Here is an 18,270-nt window from a genome sequence, read left to right on the forward strand (position 1 = left end):
GCGGGTTTTTGTTTAAATTTCTTTTAACTGGTTGGGAAATTTTCTTTTAACTGTTTGTCTTGTGTTTTTCACACTCTGTAATCTGTGATGGTCGTAGGCTTAATTCCTGACCCCTCCCTGTGGATGTTAAATACCTTCCTCTGGAAAACTGCTGTAAGGGCATTTTTGCTGTAGCTGGCACAGCAGTGTTACTGTCAGCAGTCTGCCACCCCAGTGGCTGCTGTATAAAGTGCCAACTTGTGTAACAGAAGCCTAAAACTCTAACTGTATGACTGTCTTTTCTCCAGTAATTAAGTTACTGTCTTATGTTGTTGGTATGGATGGTTTCTAGCAGGAGCTTTGGATTAGACCAAGCAGGCAGCATGAGCTAACTCTACCTCGTTAATATAACTCCCTTTCGTTAGCTGACCTTACTCCTTAACTCCAATTAAAGTGAATAGCAGTAGCCAAGTCATCATGATTTTGGGCTGTGAACACGACCTTTTAATCAGCCAGAAATGGCACAAGGTTTCTGCTGTTGCTGTTTACTGAAACTATCTTTGTGCTGTGTTATAGTTGCAGGATAAATGTCCTTGATGAATGGTGCAGCAAAGGCTCCAGTTTGTTCACACAAGCTTTCCTCCTTTTGTTTGTCTTGGTTAAGATTCAGTCACCAGTTTTTTTCCATCATAGTGCTTCTCTTGCAACAGCAGCAGTTGGGCAGTTTTTTTAATTTCACCCGTTCCTCAAGGCAGTTTCTTCTGGTTTTTTTCTCCTTGTGTTTGTGATTACAGAACTGTTTTTCAGAAAATTAGTCTGGAGTTTATACAGGACCCTAATGTCACAGAGATCTGCCTGGGACATTTAACCAACACGTCTACTAACAACAAACCCCAGTTGTTAGTTGCAGGGGCAGAGAAAACCTAGGGCAAGTGGAAGAAATGAAGTTTAAGGCCTCCTTCCCTCCCTTCCACAAGAGGTCTTAGTGTGAACATGTAGGCCTTCACATGATGCTTTTGTTTATAGATGAGCTGTGTGTTTCCCTTCTCTCTGTGTGGCCGGAACAGCATCCCTAGCTCCACAACACTGTGTCCCTGTGTCACTTGCCCTGAGATGTTCAGCTGTCTACAGTCTGTCACCTTTAATTTGGCCTCATTCTTGGAGCTACAAAGATGAATAGTATTTGTCCTGTTGAGTAGGTTGGTTCTACCTTGTGTCCAAAAGCCTTAATATACAATTATGCATGTGGTAGATCTGTCAAGACCTACACATCTCCTAAGCACTGAACCTGAAGTTATCAGCTGGTACAGGAGCACTGTAGACTGCCTGAGAGAAGACTTTCAAAGGTGCTGAGCACTCATCAGAAGTTCTCACTCCCAAGAGCAATTGCTGTTTGCTGAAATTGCTCTTGAAATTTGGTGGCCATGGGAACTGCAAATCACCAGCCCAGCCCTGGGTGCACACTGTAGGAATGTGGTGGATTTTCCTATGCACTCATGAGGTTCTTGTTCTCTGATACGGAATTTATTAAAGCTTTATTTAAGAAAATACGTCTCTTTTTTTCTTGAAGAACTTTGGGATTCTGCTGTCCCAGGTAGAGTGTGCTGTGGAATGGTTAGCAGGAGCATGGGGTAGCAGGGCAGTTGTTTAAATCTTTGGTATATTTTCTTTAAAACCAGTGTGGCACTGAACTCTGCTCAGTTGCCCTGGTCTCTGGAGACAGGAAAGGGTTTATGGGTTTTTTTTGTTTCCCAGCTGTCTGCAGAGACTGCAGAGATGGATCTGCTTGTGACAGTCAGCAAGGGATGTGCTGGGATGTGCTTCCATAGCCTTGCTGTCCTTTATACTTTAGAAAGGGAAAGATAGAACACTACCAAAGATCTTGTTAATTGCCCAGTTTGTAGCTTATTTCTTGTGGACCTCTCATGGTAATACAGTACAGTCTAGAACAATTATAATGTGGTATTAAATGAAAAGGACTTTTTATTTTTTTGAATGAACTAACACTGAATTGAAGGCCCCCATATTTTTATTTATAATGGAATAGCAAACAGATGTAGCAAATAATGTGAAAATGTTGACTTTAATTTATATTTTTAATAAGAATCTGAAAAGTCTGAAGTAGAGCTCTCCCGGTGCCTCCTTGTTGACAGATTTATTTTCAGTTAAAGCAGCACTGTTTCCTGCTCTGCTTACGTATCAGCTATGCTCTGCTTACAGAACCAGTCTGGTTTTAAGGATCTGTAGAATAAGATGGAAGAAATCTAAAAATTTCAAACAAGGAAACCTTTTTCATTTAAAACCCCTCAGTGTTTCATGGTATAATGGCAACCATGACACCAGCTGTGCTGGGCTGATAGCTCTAAAAATCCTAAATCATGATGTCATGACAGCATTAGGGAACCACAGGCCTTTCAGTGGGATTTCATGCCAAGCTGCTTGCATAGAAATAAGTCTCTCCAGTCGAGCATGTGGTACAACTTGAGTGGCAGCAGAAATCCTTCCAGGATGTTTTTGCAAGTTATACTACATTTTTAGCTTTTTCTATCTTCTTTCAAAACAAATGTGTAACTTCTTGAATCTCTTCAGCAAGATTAAAGTAGGTCCTTTTTTTTTTTTTTTTTTTTTCGGACTGTTCTTGCATTCTGAAGAGTGGTGAGTGTGTGCAGCCTGCTGGCAGGAAGCATGTGGGAGAGATGCTGAGTCCTGCACTCTTCTCCACCCCTTGCTGGCAGCAGCTGCCCATAGCAATGCCAGCAGCAAGGAATGTGTGTTTGCACAGTCAGTGCCTCAGCTGGCAGTTGCAGGTTTGTGCTCTGTTGCCAGACCATCAACGAGGTCAAGGCCAGGTGCCTGATCATACCTGCAGTTTACAAACATAGTGACTTCTGGTGGACTAAGAAGGAAAATGTGTGTTTCCTAGGCTTCTGTCTTCAGTTTGCTCTAAGGCCAAGGTTGAATCTCAACTGTAGTTCAAGTGCTCATCCTTTTTCTTAACACTTCAAAGAACTGCATGGAAAGTGGAAACCATGAGGCGATAGAATTTCTGAACACCTTGAATAGTCTTATTTGTATTAAAATTGCAAGGCGGTAATTCAGAGCTGAAATAGAAAGTAAGGCTTAAATTATGGATAGATTGAGATAAGATTTTTATTTGTGGTCTTCCCACATCCCGCAGAGTGATGTGCCAACTGTGTTTCGATGTTTACGACATCAGCCTCATACTGACGAGGGTGGTGGGGTTTGGAGGTTTTGATTTTGTTTTTTTCCCTGGCCCCTAGCCAGGAGCCAAAGTGCAGCATCCCATTTGCATAAAACCGGAGAGATTACGGCTGCCTTCATCTCTATTACAGATGCAGGGTACCCCCCCGCTGAGACAACAGGTTCCAACTTGCTGTGGTCCCTTTGATTTGTGCTGCTCTCCGTTTGGATCAGGAGGGAGCGGTGCATGCCGGGATAACGTGTTGTCTCTGTGGGTGGTGCCTCCCTATTAAAGGTGAGGGTAAGCATGAGCCTTTCAAGATCTTCAGTCCAGCTTGTGTTCTGCTTGCTTGTATAGATCCTCTGAATGACCTTAACTTGTAAAAGGGCAAGGATGCTTGTTAGAGCTGGGAGGAAGAAAAAGGAACGCAAAACTGGATCAGGTAACCAATGCAGGGCTTGCAGAGGGGTGGATGTTTTCTGGAAGGCTTTTTCTGGGTATAAAAGGAGTTTGAAAAGAGTATTTAGAAAATAGCCTGGAAGTTGGAACGAGCGCTCTCTTTCTTTTGAGTGCATGCTGGCTTCTCCTTTGAACCTGCATGAATGTAGGACCGAGTGGTGCTGACAGCTGTCACTTTAGTGGCCTCTTAGTTCTGTAGCCTTTCATAAATTTAAAAGCTCACTGCCCTCAGCTTGCCAGCCTTTAGCCTTAAATTTTGCTGTTTAATGGGTCCCTAAGTGCTTTATAAACCACATGCCTGAAGCACTGCTGAAATATTACACCAAACTCCAAGGTTACTGTGCATGTTTTTAAAATGGTGGAGACTGACTCTGCTCTTCTTTGTTTCACGATACAACAGAGGGCCTTTTGGAAGATGGTAAATTAGAGAGAGGTGGCGGATCCATATTTCAGACAGATTTGTAAAGTTCAGCATGTCTGCCTTGAGAGATGAAAGATTGCTGGAGGTGGAGCATCTGCCCCAGTTAAAGGGAATTACATGGAAGAGTATATCAGTGAGAATCAGTTTAGGAAAGAGGTACAAGAGGTAGGATTTGAAGGAGAGAGGGTCCACGATGGGCACCACACTCTGGACTTCCTTTTATTTTTTCCAGATCTTGTTTGCCTATCAAAGACTGATCCTGAATGTAATCTTTATTTTTTCATTTGGTCTTCTGTCTGAGGCAGAGGGGAGAGAGGAAGGTTTATGGCAGAGTGCAAAGTGAGAGGCCATGCAATTAGGGAGTTTTGTGACAACAAAGAAAAAAAGGGGGTTTTCTTCCAATGACAGTTTATTTGAGAATCTGTTCAAGTTGGAAAGAATAGTTTAGCTGCACAGCACAATAAAATCCATCTTTTAATGGATTTGTCTTGTGATTAGATTTTTTTCATACCTATAAAGATTTGAGTTGGAATGAGCTTTTCTTAAAATGAAGGTACTTTTAACAAGTCTCACCTGTGTGGATTCTCTGGTGTCTAGAAATACTGGTGTGCTTCTACTGCAACTTGCTTACTGGAAAACGTCTATAGATCCTTCTCTTCTGTCTGGCTGTTTGTTTTTGCATACTTTGCAGAAATGTGACTTTTTGGGGACAACTCTTCCTCTGAAGGACTGGATTGAATTTGACCAATGTGTTCAGACATTTTAAAGAAGAATATGGACAAGTGGGATCATGTAGGGTTCAATTCTCTATTTCCCAGACAAAAAAATCCCAAACAGTTAAACCAAGCATCGTGCCTATTTACATGTCCCACTGAGGGTGTCCGTCCAGCGACTGCCATACGCCAGAACCCTCTAAGGCTTGTGTTTCACTGCTGGAGGCAGACCTCCCCTGAAGCTATTGGTCACCACAGGGAAATCTGATTTTCCCTCCTCCAAGGCAGAGTGCACTTGGCTTCCAAATGTCATTTGCTGGAGGTAGTTAGTACCCTTAATGAAATGAAAGATGGAGGCCACCTACGGAGAGCAGCCCGCTTTGTGCTGCGGTCTATCTGTGTTTACATGCAGGGGTTGTGGGGCGAGACCACTCTTGAACTGTGCTAGATTTGGAATGTTATTTTGAGGCATTGAAGGAAATTCATTTAACGTTTACAGCACGGTAGTCGAATTTACAAGGAGGACTGTTTTCAATAAAAGAAAAAAAAAAAGGGGGGGGAAAGATTGGAAGAAGGTTTAGTGCTGAGCATTGAAGGCAAGCACCACTTCCTGTTCAGTAGTGTGTCTGCGCTCCAGTGCTGCATCCTGGTAGGATGAGCCTCTTGCTGCCATGCAGGGGAAGGGGCATAGTGCTCAAGCTCGATTGTTTTATGGGGTTTTTTTTGCCAACAGAACTTCCACGTTTATGATCTTGGCACATTGAAGGAGAGTTGATCTGAGACGTGGCTTCCTTACTCTGATCTCCAAGCTGTGTTAGTGCTGAATGATGTGGGAGAGTTCACAGGCTCTGTTCTCCCAGTGAGTTTAGCCTGCCCGGAAGAGAAGTGACTGGGGATCAAAACTGGGTCTTCTAGTGAAAGATTGCTTTATGTGATAAAGATCTGTTTACGATGTTTTAAAAATCAAGAACTGAAAAATAGTTGGTTTTTTTTTTCCAGTGAGACGTGAAGGTAAAAGTATTTTTGAGCAGTGTAGCCATTCCAGTTGTGACATCATTAACATTTTTTTAATCCTTTTGCTGTCTGGAATAGAGATACTGACAAAATTAATGTTTGAAGAAATAGATCTGAATTTTTATTCATACCTAATCCCCTTTGTTTTTTCCTCAGTGTGTTTTTAGTGTTGGGAACATGCCTTCTTGACTAGTACTAGAATAGTGCATGTTTCTTGATGAGGCAGTGGCTACAATGGGTAACAACAAATTACCACTGATAATGAAGTTGCCAATTTTATGTGAAATTTGAGCTGTTGGTGTTTCTCTCTTCTAAGCTGGAAACTCCGTGGTGATGACCTAACTCAGCTGCCTCTCTACTGTCTTCTCAATATTGAATCAAGGCCCAATAGGCAGTGACACCAGGCTAACAAAAGAGGGCTGCAAATCTTGGTGGTCTCCCATTCAGATGGTATTGCCTTCCTTGGACAAAGGGGTGAGTAGGGCTCCTGAGTGCCACTCTGCCTCTAGGGATAGTAAACAAGGAAAGGCTCACTGGTGGGAGGCACTTTTTGATCACTTGACAAAGCTGGGTAGATGGGATACCACCTGACAAAGGGCTGAGGTTTAAAGGAAGATTTTGCAAGGGTTCTTAAGAACAAAAAGAAAAAAAATAGGCCAGAAAACTGTTTTTTTTCAGGATGTAAACAGAGTGGGCGGAGGTGAAGGGGGACTCGGCCATTCTTGGGGAGCTGTGATTTAAGCTCAGAGGATACAGACAAGGGAAGGAGGGAAGAGTGCACAGATGGCTCATTGTTTTGTCTAGCTCAGCATTCTTGCACTGCCGAAGTGAAGGGCAATTGTTTTAAAATCCTTTTTGCAAAGAGTGCTCTTTGCTTTCCAGCTATCCCTGGTCCCTGAGATGCAAACTGTAAACCAGAGGGACTGGTCTTAAATGCCCATTTGTTTTTGAGGGTCAGTCCAAGGGGCCCTGCGCAGTTACTGGGCGGCAAGGCATTGCTTCTCTAAGGGAATGGGGGGAAAAGAGTACTCCTGGGAAAAATGCACTGCAGCATTTGGGGAGGAGGTGAGAACAAAAGGATGCGTGCGGAGGGGCTGATGCAGACCAGTGTCTGGCTTGGGGGCCTTTACCAAAGCTATGAAATGTAGCAGGAAACAGGCACATACCTTACCTGCAATGATATCTGATGTACAGTATAGTTTTCTTACAGTATTTCACTTTTTTTTTTTTGATTTTTGGTAGCAAATAATTCATTAGTATAAAGAAATACTGCCATTGCTATACTGTTATTCTTTCTACTGCTCCAGTTGCACTGGCACAGTTCCTTCCCCTCCTCCGCTGTAAATTGTTGTGGCCTTTCTGGAGCAGGGGCCTTTTTTGGCATAGTCGACAAAAATAAACCATAAAGGCAGCTGTTGTTATGAATAAGGCTCAACAGGGGAATTTTACCAGTAGAACTACAGCAATATAATTATACTGGTAGACTAGTTACAGTATATTTCCTCATGAAGACAAGCCTTAAGTTGACATTTCCTAGCTAAGTTGAATCCATATGTATAACCTTATTACGCAAAAATAATATGTCTCTGGGTCTTGAATTCCATTTTTTCCCAGAAGAGTAACATTAAGCAGAAAAGCAAAGAATTTAGTGTTCAGAGATAGATGGGAAATTTTCTCTAAGAGAGCAGTTGTGATGAGCGGTATGGTGACCTCTGTGTTTTTTACTGGGTAGGTTATTCCTCCAAAAGTGATCAGGAACACAAGGAGGGTGTTCCTGCTTACTGTACTAAGCAGTACTGAAATATGCTGTAAGTTGACATCTCTCTCTCAACTTTCCCTCTGAAAGACAAGCTGAGCCATTTTGCAGTTCCCAGAACTGAAGTGGTTTGGCTGAGAGGTGAAACTGTTTTGCACTATTAAAATTTTTAGGGGTAAGCCTGGAGCCACTGAAAGGATGATGAGGGAATGCCACTTTCTTTCCTCATTTGTTTGATTTTTAAGAGGCAAAGATGTATTTTATCCTTTTGGATATTGTCTTACAACAAATGGAGTTCATGTAACATTCACAAGCCCTAGAAGTTTCAAAGTGCTTCGAAGGAAAGAGAGTCTTGCAGGAGAAGCTTAACACTTAAAGGCAGATTAAAAAAAAATATTTGTAATAGACTTTTCATTGCAGATGTATCACGTTTCCCTTTTGGGAATCTTCCACCAGCAGTCCAGTGCTTACTTTTCCCTGGAATTGCAGCTCAAGCTCCAAGGACCTTTTGCTGCCTTTTAAATTGATTAAGTTCTTTCATGGTGCTCATCAGTATATTTTTAAGTGCACCCTTTGCAATGGAACAAGACTATGTAACAGCTCACCAGGGAAGGCAGAATTGTCTGGATTTCTATAGCTGATGAAGTGAAAGATCAGGGATTGAATTTCAGATCCATAAGGATTGTAGAGCCATAGATGGGTTTAGGTTGCAGTGGACCATAAAGATCTTCTAGCTCCAATCCCCACTAGACCAGCTTGCTCAAAGCCCCATCCAGCCTGGCCTGGAGCACTTCCAGGAACGGGGCATCCACAGCTCTGCTGGACAACCCTGTGCCAGTGCCCTTCCACCCTCACAGTAAAGAATTTCTTCCTAATATCTAATCTAAACCTATTCTCTGTCAGTTTAAAGGCATTCCCTCTTCTCCTGTCACTTCATGCCATTGTCAAAAATCTTTCTCCAGCTCTCCAGCCTTTTGGGTACTGGAAGGTACTGTAAGGTCTCTGTGGAGCTTTCTCTTCTCTGGGCTGAACAGGCCCAGCCCTTTGAGCCTGTCCCTAGTCCTCTGAGCATCTTCATGGCCATCCTCAGGACTCGCTGATATAGGTCCATGTTATTTTTAGGACAAGAGTCCCAGAGCTGGATGCAGCAGTTCAGGTGGGATCTCAGAAGAGGGAGTAGAAGAGCAGAACCACTTCCCTCAAGCTGCTGCCCACACCTCTGGTGGTGCAGCCCAGGACACAGTTTGACTTCCTGGGCTGCAGGTGCGCCAGTGGTTCACACTGAGCATTTTGCCAACCAGCAGTACATGGGTGCCTACAGCCTGCTTGCAAGCTGTTGGAGTTCAAGCTCCTATAAGCTCCTGAATGTCTTTTATGCCCCGAGTTCATTTATTGCACAGCTGAGAACTTAATTACATGAGAGTCCTAAAAATATGCTCAAGGACATGCTGAATTTTCTTCTTGCATGATTTTTCTTAATGTATGTTCTATAGCCAGCACGAAAGTAATGGGAGACACCAGTGTTTATATTCTACATAACCTATTGGAGTCCTGAGCCTTGCCTGAGACCTGTAGGCAATGCTGAAAAACACTAAGTGTAGCTGTCAGTGGCCTTGAGGTTTTTTTCATATCCTTTCCACCCTCTCTGCTGCTTTTGAAAGGCGCTTTTGTTATGCGAATAGGTTCCTCCCAGCAGCTGCAGAACTTTCCACAGTATGAGCTAGGAAGGGGCCAGCAGCCACTGCAAGGAGAGTTGGTGCCCTTTTCCCTGCTGCTCACCAAGCGCAGCAATACTGCCCTTCCCAGCCACGCTGGATCAAACTAGCCAAATGTTCTCTTGCCTGGCGAGGTTGCAACTGAGCCCTTAGTGAAGGTGCGGACATGTATTGCCATTCTCTGTCTATCAGAGCTAAGGATTCAGTTCCAATATGAAGTGGGATCCATGTGCAGACGAAAGTTTGTCTTCTCTGGTGCACTGTGTCGTGCAGTGGACTGTGTGCTTTTTTGGCAGAATCACCTCCAGCTCAGGCCAAATGAGTGCACTGTTATTCCAGGCCTCATAGAAATTAAGGATGAGTAGTTCTGAAGTGCAGCAAAAATAGGCATCTTAAGAAAAATGTTACAGATCTTGATAAGTTTTCTTTTTCATTAGTGCCTTCACTCTTGTTCTGTGAATGTAACAGTAAATCCTTATTGTACCCCAGCTTTTCTTTCCAGATCCTTTCAGTGGACGTTAAGATGATGCAAGTCTGCTGCAACTTCCCAGGCTTTTGCAGTGAAACTGTTTGCACTTTCTTTGCCAAGAAGTACAGCTCCACTTGTGGTGCTGGTTGTGGTGGTTCAGAACCTGCTTTCAGCACCTCACCTGGGCTTGACTGATTCTGCTGGCCATGAAGTGGGAAACCAGAGTAGCTCTGTGGAGAAATGTCTGAGCCCTTGAGCTGAAACACATGGTCAGTAGTCCAGTTACTTGATTACATATAGATTTATTTTTAATAAGTTGTTTTGGAAGTCATGAAGACAAAATGGTTTGGTCTTGTCAGTTTAGTTATAACTGTAATCGGAGAATAAGCCATCACCTACTGGTATAGCTCCATCTATGCTCCATAAAATAGAGAAAACAAAATGTAAACTGCCCACATGTGAACATCTTTTGCTGGAGTAGGGAGTGACATATCCCATGCAACCTCCTGTTTCATATTTGCTTGTTTTAGTCATTTCCCGTGTTCTGTATTTGTCCATGCTGTGCAGAATGTGGAGTTAATTTCCCAGCTTTTGTGACCTTGATAGATGGAGTATATAAGCATTTCCTATATGAGTGTGTCACATTACTCTTTGAAGCAGGGAGCTATCATTATTTACATCTGAGAATCAAATTCCTAAGTAACTTCTTGAGGAGGATGAGAAGTTTGTAGCAGACAGGAGGTTCAAACTTAGGTTACCTGGATGCTGTTTGAGCACTTTCAGAGTATTCTGAAGTTTCCTGATGTAGTGTTAATAATGAAGCATATCAATCCGTTGGCAGCAATAGGGCTGTTGCAGCCTTTTGCCCTTAATCTGCAAGCTCTATCCCTACAGGTGTGACTATATGTTGGCACTCTCCGGAATGAGACAATAATGCTTCCAAGCCTCTAGAGCTCAAAGGAATTAACCTCCAGCAGCTAAGCATGATCCTGTCCTTCTTCCAAATGCTACCGCTTTCATGGCATGGACAGCAGAGCCTCAAAGAAGCAACCCCTAGATTGCCTTAATTTGCAGCCCAGCACATTAACATGACCAGAAAATTGATGGTTTATTTTTACATACTAGGCTGGAGATAGCACAGTTCAGGAGCTGTTTCCCAGGTGTCTAGGCAGAAGCTGAGTATAGGAACCGCTTCTGTCAAAACGAGTTTAACTCAAGTGTTGATGAATTTTCAGCTGTGGGTCCTGCAACCACTGTTCTGGATACAGAGTATCAGTAGCAGAAGTTCATGCCTGTGTTCTTGGCCGTGATACTTTGTAGGATCACTTGGGTTGGAAGGAACCTCCAAAAGTTTTCAGTTGATGCTTTCTCAGAGGGTTGACTTCTCTGGATCACATTCCTAGGTCCTATTCCGGAGTTTGATCACTATCTAGTTGTGTCTGCAGAATTACGAATAAGGTTGGCTTGACTCTGTAGGCTTAGAGGAAAAAAAAAAAACCAATTTATCTGTTATATCAACATTTGTTATTTACAGAGACAATTTTATAAAAACGAAGTCTAAACTGTGAGTCTCCAGGTTTCAGTGACAAGATTGTAACTGGCTGAGTTTTGAAGAAGCTGAATAGTAAAATGGGTGAAATCAGTGTTTTGTATGTGTGAGCAAAACTCCTCTTCCCCCTCTGCCCTGTAACAGCTCTTCCCTTGCTGAATGGTAGCTCAGTGAAACAGTTCTGTTTCCTACTGGCCAGCACAAATCAATTCACAGATTTTTACTCAGATCTATCTTAGTGTAAGCTTTCTAAGTGGATCCTACATGAGTATTTCAGAAAGCTGAGAAATGCCTCCAAATAACTGCCGAGTGAGTGCCTCTGCATCTGTTTGGATTTAGATGTTGGAATAAATCTCTAAAAACAATTTGACTTTCTAGAAGAGTTTTCCATTTGGTTGATGGCTTACACATTTGATATGATGTACTGCAAGAGCAAGCTCGAATCAGCAGCTGCCATAGACTGACATCTGAGCACTGTGTCACTCACTTTCCAACCATGATTTTACATGAATAGAAATCTTTGAGCACGTGTTCGTTTTATGTTTATATTTGCCCTGCTTATGCATGGAGTTTTTTTCCTTAAATCAAGCTACAAAGAAGTACAGTAAGACTGTGTGTGCAAGTTTGGGGTGGCAGGAGCTCATGGAATTTCCTGCTAAGCGTTCAGAAGAGATAACCATCTGACATCCAGATAACCACCCCCTGCTTCTCTCAAATGTTTTTAAGTGAATGAATACTTTTTTAAATGCCAGGAAACAGTCCAGGAGAATATGTGAGTAAGCAGGTAGGTTTTGGCTGAAATAATTCTTCTGGATACTTTTTAAGCCTTTTATATAAAGGGGTTGCTTTGCCTATTTTCTTATGAAATTGCTTCACAGGAACCTCCCAGCCTGCCGTCAGGGTTCTCAGATGAGAGTTTTATACTGTTTGACAGCTGCACTAAAAACAACTGCTTCCTGTTAGGGAAGATGCTGGAAGCACTAGGTCCGGTCAAGCTTTTTCCCTTAAGCTCTGGAATCTGAGAGTCATTTGCTTATGGTGGGTAGAAATTGTGCAATGCACCTGGAGCTTGAATTCAGAAGACTGACTGTGCAAAGTCTTGTTTAAGGCACATCAGCTCTTGCCTGATGTCCTTCCCAGGAGACAGAGACACTGAAATGCTTCGCTCAGTGGCTGCTGAAGGCTTCTCCTTTGGTTTTGGACAGGAGACCACCCTTTGTGTTGCTTGTTAGTGGGCAGTAAAAGGGAAGTGATTCACGTCTCAGGATCTGTAAAGTCAGTCACTGGGTACCTTGATGCTTTTTGTGACATCAGTTCTCTGTGTTGCTAGTTGTAGTCTCTTTGCTACCTAATAGAAAAATCATCCCGGATGGGTATTAGCTCTGCAGCGTTAAAACACTATTCAGAGTTCGACTCCAAAGTGCTTTGGTTTCATCAGGCAGAGTGGTGGATCCTGCTCGTCACCTTGGTTTGACCATCTCCACAAACTTGGAAGAGATCCTGAGAAGCTGATCTGGAGTACTGAAAGCTATGGATTGGCAATTACTGTGTTGGGGAATTTTTGGTGGGTGGGATGGGGAGTGTGGGTACAATTAAAGTTGGTACTGATGCAAGTAACAGCATCTCTTACTGATGTCACATTTAGAAATGTAGTGATACTATATTTCTGTAGCCTTCAAAATGGTATCAGAGAGCTCACCAGCAGCAGAACAGGTAACTGTCTTTGTAGAAGATGTGGAAAGATGCAGTTAGAGAGTTGAAGTAAAAGGCATCTTAAGTAGCTTCACAAAAATAGTGTTGAAGCAGCTGAAAACTGAGTCTGAGACAAGTCATTCCAAAGTGCTGTGACCTTGCTTCCCCGAAGAGACTTGATTTATCTCTCTGAAGCTGTTGGGATTGCAGCTGTGACTTTTGAAAGTGCAGTCCTAACTATCCCCAAACAACCTGAAAGGGCTTTCTTGTTGTTCTCAGGCTGAAATAATCATAGTGATTTCCCTATGTAAACTCCCTTTTCCAGGGATTGGTTCACCTAATGTATTTATATGCACATACTCTTAAACTCTGGAAAAAATAAACACCTAGTACACTCTGCTCCTTGTACAGAGTTCTGTAGCTTCCAGAATAGCAGAATTGCAGGAATACTGCCATTTGCACTGCAGTGAAGCCTTGCCTTCTCTTTCTTCTTCCTTGCAAAAGTGAGAATGAAAATGCTTTAGCAAATAGCTTTGATTTAAACTGAAAAGCCTCTAGTTTTCAGAGCTGCTTTTAAAGCAAAGGGCTACTTTGGCTTTTGATCCTCTTAAGCTGGGTTATTTGATGTGAAAAACGCCCTGGGTACTTTGCTGCAGAGGGGAGCAGCTTTTCAGTTCTCTGTGTGTGGCTTCAGGAGAGGGCCTGGCAGAGCATGGGGTGGTGGGGGCTCAGGGGGGCCTGGTTGCACAGCTCCGTAAATAAAAGGGCCTCTATTTCTTTGGATTCTTTTGCTTGAACTAAATATCATGATCAGTGAAACTCTTACCTCATTAAGGGAGCAAGCCAGGCTCTTCCTGCAAATGTGCAGTGCTGCAGTGTGGTTTGTTCTGCTGAGCTGATTTGCTGAACAGATAAAGGGAGTTTTAACCTAAGAATGGCATGTAATGTATGACCTTGGCTTTTGAAAGGTTTATTTTTGTTCTTTTGTCAAAATAAGGTTTTAATATTAAATATGGGGTTGGATTTGACTTGGCAGATGCCAGAGACTTCTACTACTGCTGTAGTCATAATATAAAACTATCTGATGTGTGCCAGTGAGCATGCAGCAAGCCAAGAATTTCTCCATCAGTGTTTATTTTTCTGAAAACTTACGCATTTGCTTTGCAGTTGGATTGGCTAAAAAGGTGATATGCTCTTGTGTTGGAGGGAGCAAAGCAGTGGTGGGCACAATATAGTCCATGCTGACTCTTTATACTTAGCATCTTTAGTTTGGGGGCAAAATACGGGTTCCTCCCACCTTCATAGTGTTTTAGAGGTGTTTACTAGAAACTTTTGCTCAAAACTTCAGGGTTCAGCAGAACAAAGACATAAAACAAGCTTTGTGAAATATTCAGGTCTGTTAGTACAGAAACTTAATGCTGTACTGCAGCTTTCAGTTTGTGTAGCCGGGGCCATGCAGGGATACAAAATACTAATTCTGAGGCTTTCTTCCTGCACACGTTCCATCTCAGATCATCGTCTTACTGTAAAGCTGAGCGCTTTTGGACTGCTGCACTGCAGGAGTTTGGCTGAAGAGATGATCTGTGAAGCACTTCAGTGCTGAGATGCTGAACTAAGCTCCAAAGTGCTTGTTCTAAATTGGCTGTAGTCTGGTTACCGTCAGGTTTAAACCACTACCACCTCCCACCCCCAAAAAACCAAATAAACCCCCACCAAAACCCCAAAACAAACAAACCAACCTCCCGCCCCCCCCAAAAAAACCCCCAAAACAGCAATAACAAAAACACCCAAACAACCTAACCATGACCAGAAAAACCCACACCAAACCTACCATCTCAGTCCTCATCTCCCTAGCTCTCAGAGAAGCCAGCCCCAAAATGTGCCAGAGTCTTGTTTCTGTAGATCAAAGGCTATAACAGAAAGATGTTGCCTCTGCAGCTGGCAAAGGAGTTGTGTCAGGCTGACCTGCTAGGAATGCTTTTCACTGGAAAGGGAGCAGGTTGGTACAGGTAGCAGAGAACATGGAAGAGTTCATGGCTTCCATGTGCTTTAGCAAGATTTCTTCCATCTGTGGGTTATCATTACCCTTCCACCCAGTTTTTCTGTCAAAATAAGGTTTGTTTGGTGTTTCTCTTCTGGAAGTATTGTTAGGGTTTTTAGCTATTCATTGTGGCTGGATGGAGGCAGTTGATTTTCCAGAAGTTTTCTGGAAGTTTGGGGAAAATTTGGAACTTGAAGGAAGAAGCACAAGTTTGAACATCTGCAAGGTGTGGTGGGTTTTTTGTCCAGCTTCTTGTCATCCTCCAAAGATAATGCTCAAGCAAGGGAGACATACTCTAAAAAGAGGAGACTGCCATGAGAACCCAGTATTTCCACATGGAATAGAGAAGATTCTCTTTGTCCTTGTGAGAGATGAGAAGCCATTTATTTGCTCTGTCTTCCATTGGCACATGTACCTGGAGATCTTGGGTTTCTAACTGGAAAAAATAATTTCTCATGCTACTTGCTTGCCTCTCCACTAGCAGACTGATGCATCCTAATCATCACAAATTTTGAAGCTGGGGCCAGTGTGAGCACTTGTAGTAAAAAGGATATCCGTAAGAGAAGCCAAGCTGCATAACTTGGCTACTGGATACTTCTCTGTAATTTTCCTAGACCAGGGTCAGAAGAATACTGGAAGGTTGTAGCTGTATGTAGCTCCTGAAGCTCATGTCTGCCTCCATTCTCAGGTACCTCATCCCCCAAAACCTCATTCAGGACCTCTGATCCTGGATTATGGTCCATTGTTCAATGAGAGAAATTTTATGGCAGCTGTTGAAACAGCTATGTTGAACTTATCTTCAAATACAAGACTTTGATTAGGAATAAAAGCAAATCCTTTGGCAAAAATACTAACAATTACTATGCTCATTACATTCTGAATATTAATATTTCTTTCTATTAAAGACCTGTCTAAATTAAGCATAAAGTATTTCCAAAGTAATCACAAGTATTCAAGGCCACGTGTGTCACAATTTCTTCAAAACCAGATTACCAAACTAAAATTAAACAGATCAAAGACTTTTACTTTATAGACTGTTACCTCAGAACAGCTGCACGCAGCCCATGAATTGCATGTTTTTAAATTTTCCCTGTTTTTTTCACCAACTTGTGACCATTAACTATTCAAAAACATTTTAAGTCTAATCCTTAAATACAAATCTCTTACATGCAAATAAAATTCTTCTAAGATTTAACTGTTGTGTTGAAAATATAAGCATTTTATGCTGCTGCATTTTCTGAGTGTTCTTTGGAAGATACATCTTGACTCTTTGGGGATTTTTTTAAAATCCTAAAAGGGATGTAGCTTGTTGCTTGTTTCCTTTTTTTTTTTTTTTTTTTTTTAAATCATTATTTGGTAGTTCTCTGTTGAAGAGTCACACTACCATATGAACAAATCCATTTAAGTTATGTTGCCTGTCAGCTTTATTGCTTTGTGACTACTGGTGTTTTCCTGACCAGCAATGTTCTCCTATATGCAAGTGTTGCTTTAGATTTGATGGATACTCACCTAAACACTTCTGTTACTCAGTAACTTTCATATGTATCAATGTAATGCATGTGTGGTCTTCTTTAAACAGTTATTTTTGGGAAGCAGCGATCGAAGAGGTTAAAAAAAAAAAAAAAAAAGCCCGCTGAACTCTAGCTCGTTCCATTTTAGAAGTAAAGCTGTGTTGTTTCAGAATATGCCTTGAAAGGAGTAAATTCAATAGAGAGCCATCTTACTTTCCAAAAAATTTAACTGTGAAAGATCAGCTCGAAGGCTTTCTGTTAACTTTGATCTTTCTTAAAACTCACCCGTTCATAATGTGTTTCAGTTTCTGGTTTATGCTTTTTCCTGGAATCAGTTCTTGAAAACTATCCGCTTTGAAGTAGTTTTGTTTCTCCCTTTAAGAAATATTTCTTTTTTTTCCTTTACTAAGTGATATGTGAAACTTATAAAACACTCTAAGTATGCTGGTTGTCCAAGGCACAACTTTGCATTTGTGAGGCTGCCACTGTCCTGTATCAGTTAGTTAATTAGATCTTCACGTGTGGTTACAGAACACAGGATTCACTGCGCATCCGGATTCCACTCCCTCGATGGCTGGTTCTATGAGGAGAATGCTCATCCTTTTTCCATGGTCCTAATCTTTAACCCTGCTCTGGTTACAAGAAGTGTGTCATGACTTTATTTTTCATTCCCTCCAGGTTTACAGGAACAGATGGACCGAGCGGTTTTGGGTTTGAGCTGACATTCCGACTGAAGAGAGAGACGGGGGAGTCGGCACCACCCACCTGGCCAGCAGAGCTGATGCAAGGCTTGGCCAGATACGTCTTCCAGTCAGGTACCACAGGGTTAAATCCACGGCCTTGCTTTTTCCTGCTCTAGTTCTGAAGGGCCACATCTGTTACAGGGTGTGACACTTGTCTCATCAGCACCCAGTCAGGTCTTGGGAATTGTCTCTGTGTGGGAACCCAAAAGAGTGTGTTCCTTCCTCCAGTCCAGCCTGCAGGGACAAAACCAATTGTTGTTCAGGTTACCGCAAATCCTGAGTATTGAAAAGCTGAAGTTGCACAACAGTCAGTAACTATAGGAAGTTTTCCCAGTGACTCTTTCCTGCATAGCTGGGTTCACAGAATTGCAGAATCTCAGAATGAACTAGGTTGGAAAAGACCTTTGAGATCATCGAGTCCAGCTTAGGACCTAACACCTCCTCATTAACTAAACCATGGCACTGAGTGCCACGTCCAGTATTTTCTCTCAGCAAGAAAAACATTTGCTTATCCTGAACGGCTGAGGAACATCCATCTGGTAAGGTCTCACTCCTCAGCAGAAGCACCATAACTTCCAAAAGATAGCAGCTCCATCACAGGCAAATCCCTTCCAGTGGTCCCTGCAGCCGAGCAGTAGCAATGCATATGAACATGGAGTTGCTAAGATGTGAAAATGTAAAAGCTGTAAGGAATTAACAATTGTGAATCATTACTGCAGATGGAGAATTGCCAGAAAAGTGGGAACAAGGGTACCTACAAACCATCCTCTCCCACTGTTCTTTCATAGTTTCATTTATATCAGTAGTTTAGTGTCAGCACATGAAAACCTGAGAAATGGCGGCTGGCTAATGTACTTGAAAGGCTCTTTCCAGCATCACCAAGATCTGAATGAAAATATTTAAAGAACATTTTTTAACATAATTTGAGGTCTTTTACAGGCAAAGTACTTTCTAAATCAATGTTTATTGAATTTGTAGCATTTGGTACCTGCTCTGCTAGTTCATA

The 18,270-nt window shown here is 42.3% G+C and overlaps 1 protein-coding gene across 2 annotated transcripts in view; it reads left to right on the plus strand.

Annotated features, from left to right (window-relative positions):
• The window catches only part of SUFU (SUFU negative regulator of hedgehog signaling), an 88,972-nt gene that overhangs the window by 6,199 nt on the left and 64,503 nt on the right, over window positions 1-18,270 (plus strand). For both annotated transcript variants that reach the window (XM_040070883.2, XM_040070884.2), the window contains exon 3: window positions 17,200-17,336. In XM_040070883.2, coding sequence (XP_039926817.1) covers window positions 17,200-17,336 — 137 coding nt within the window. The remainder of the gene's footprint in view (window positions 1-17,199; window positions 17,337-18,270) is intronic.

The sequence above is a fragment of the Hirundo rustica genome, chromosome 8 (genome assembly GCF_015227805.2).
Source record: "Hirundo rustica isolate bHirRus1 chromosome 8, bHirRus1.pri.v3, whole genome shotgun sequence".
In the NCBI taxonomy this organism is placed as follows: domain Eukaryota; kingdom Metazoa; phylum Chordata; class Aves; order Passeriformes; family Hirundinidae; genus Hirundo; species Hirundo rustica.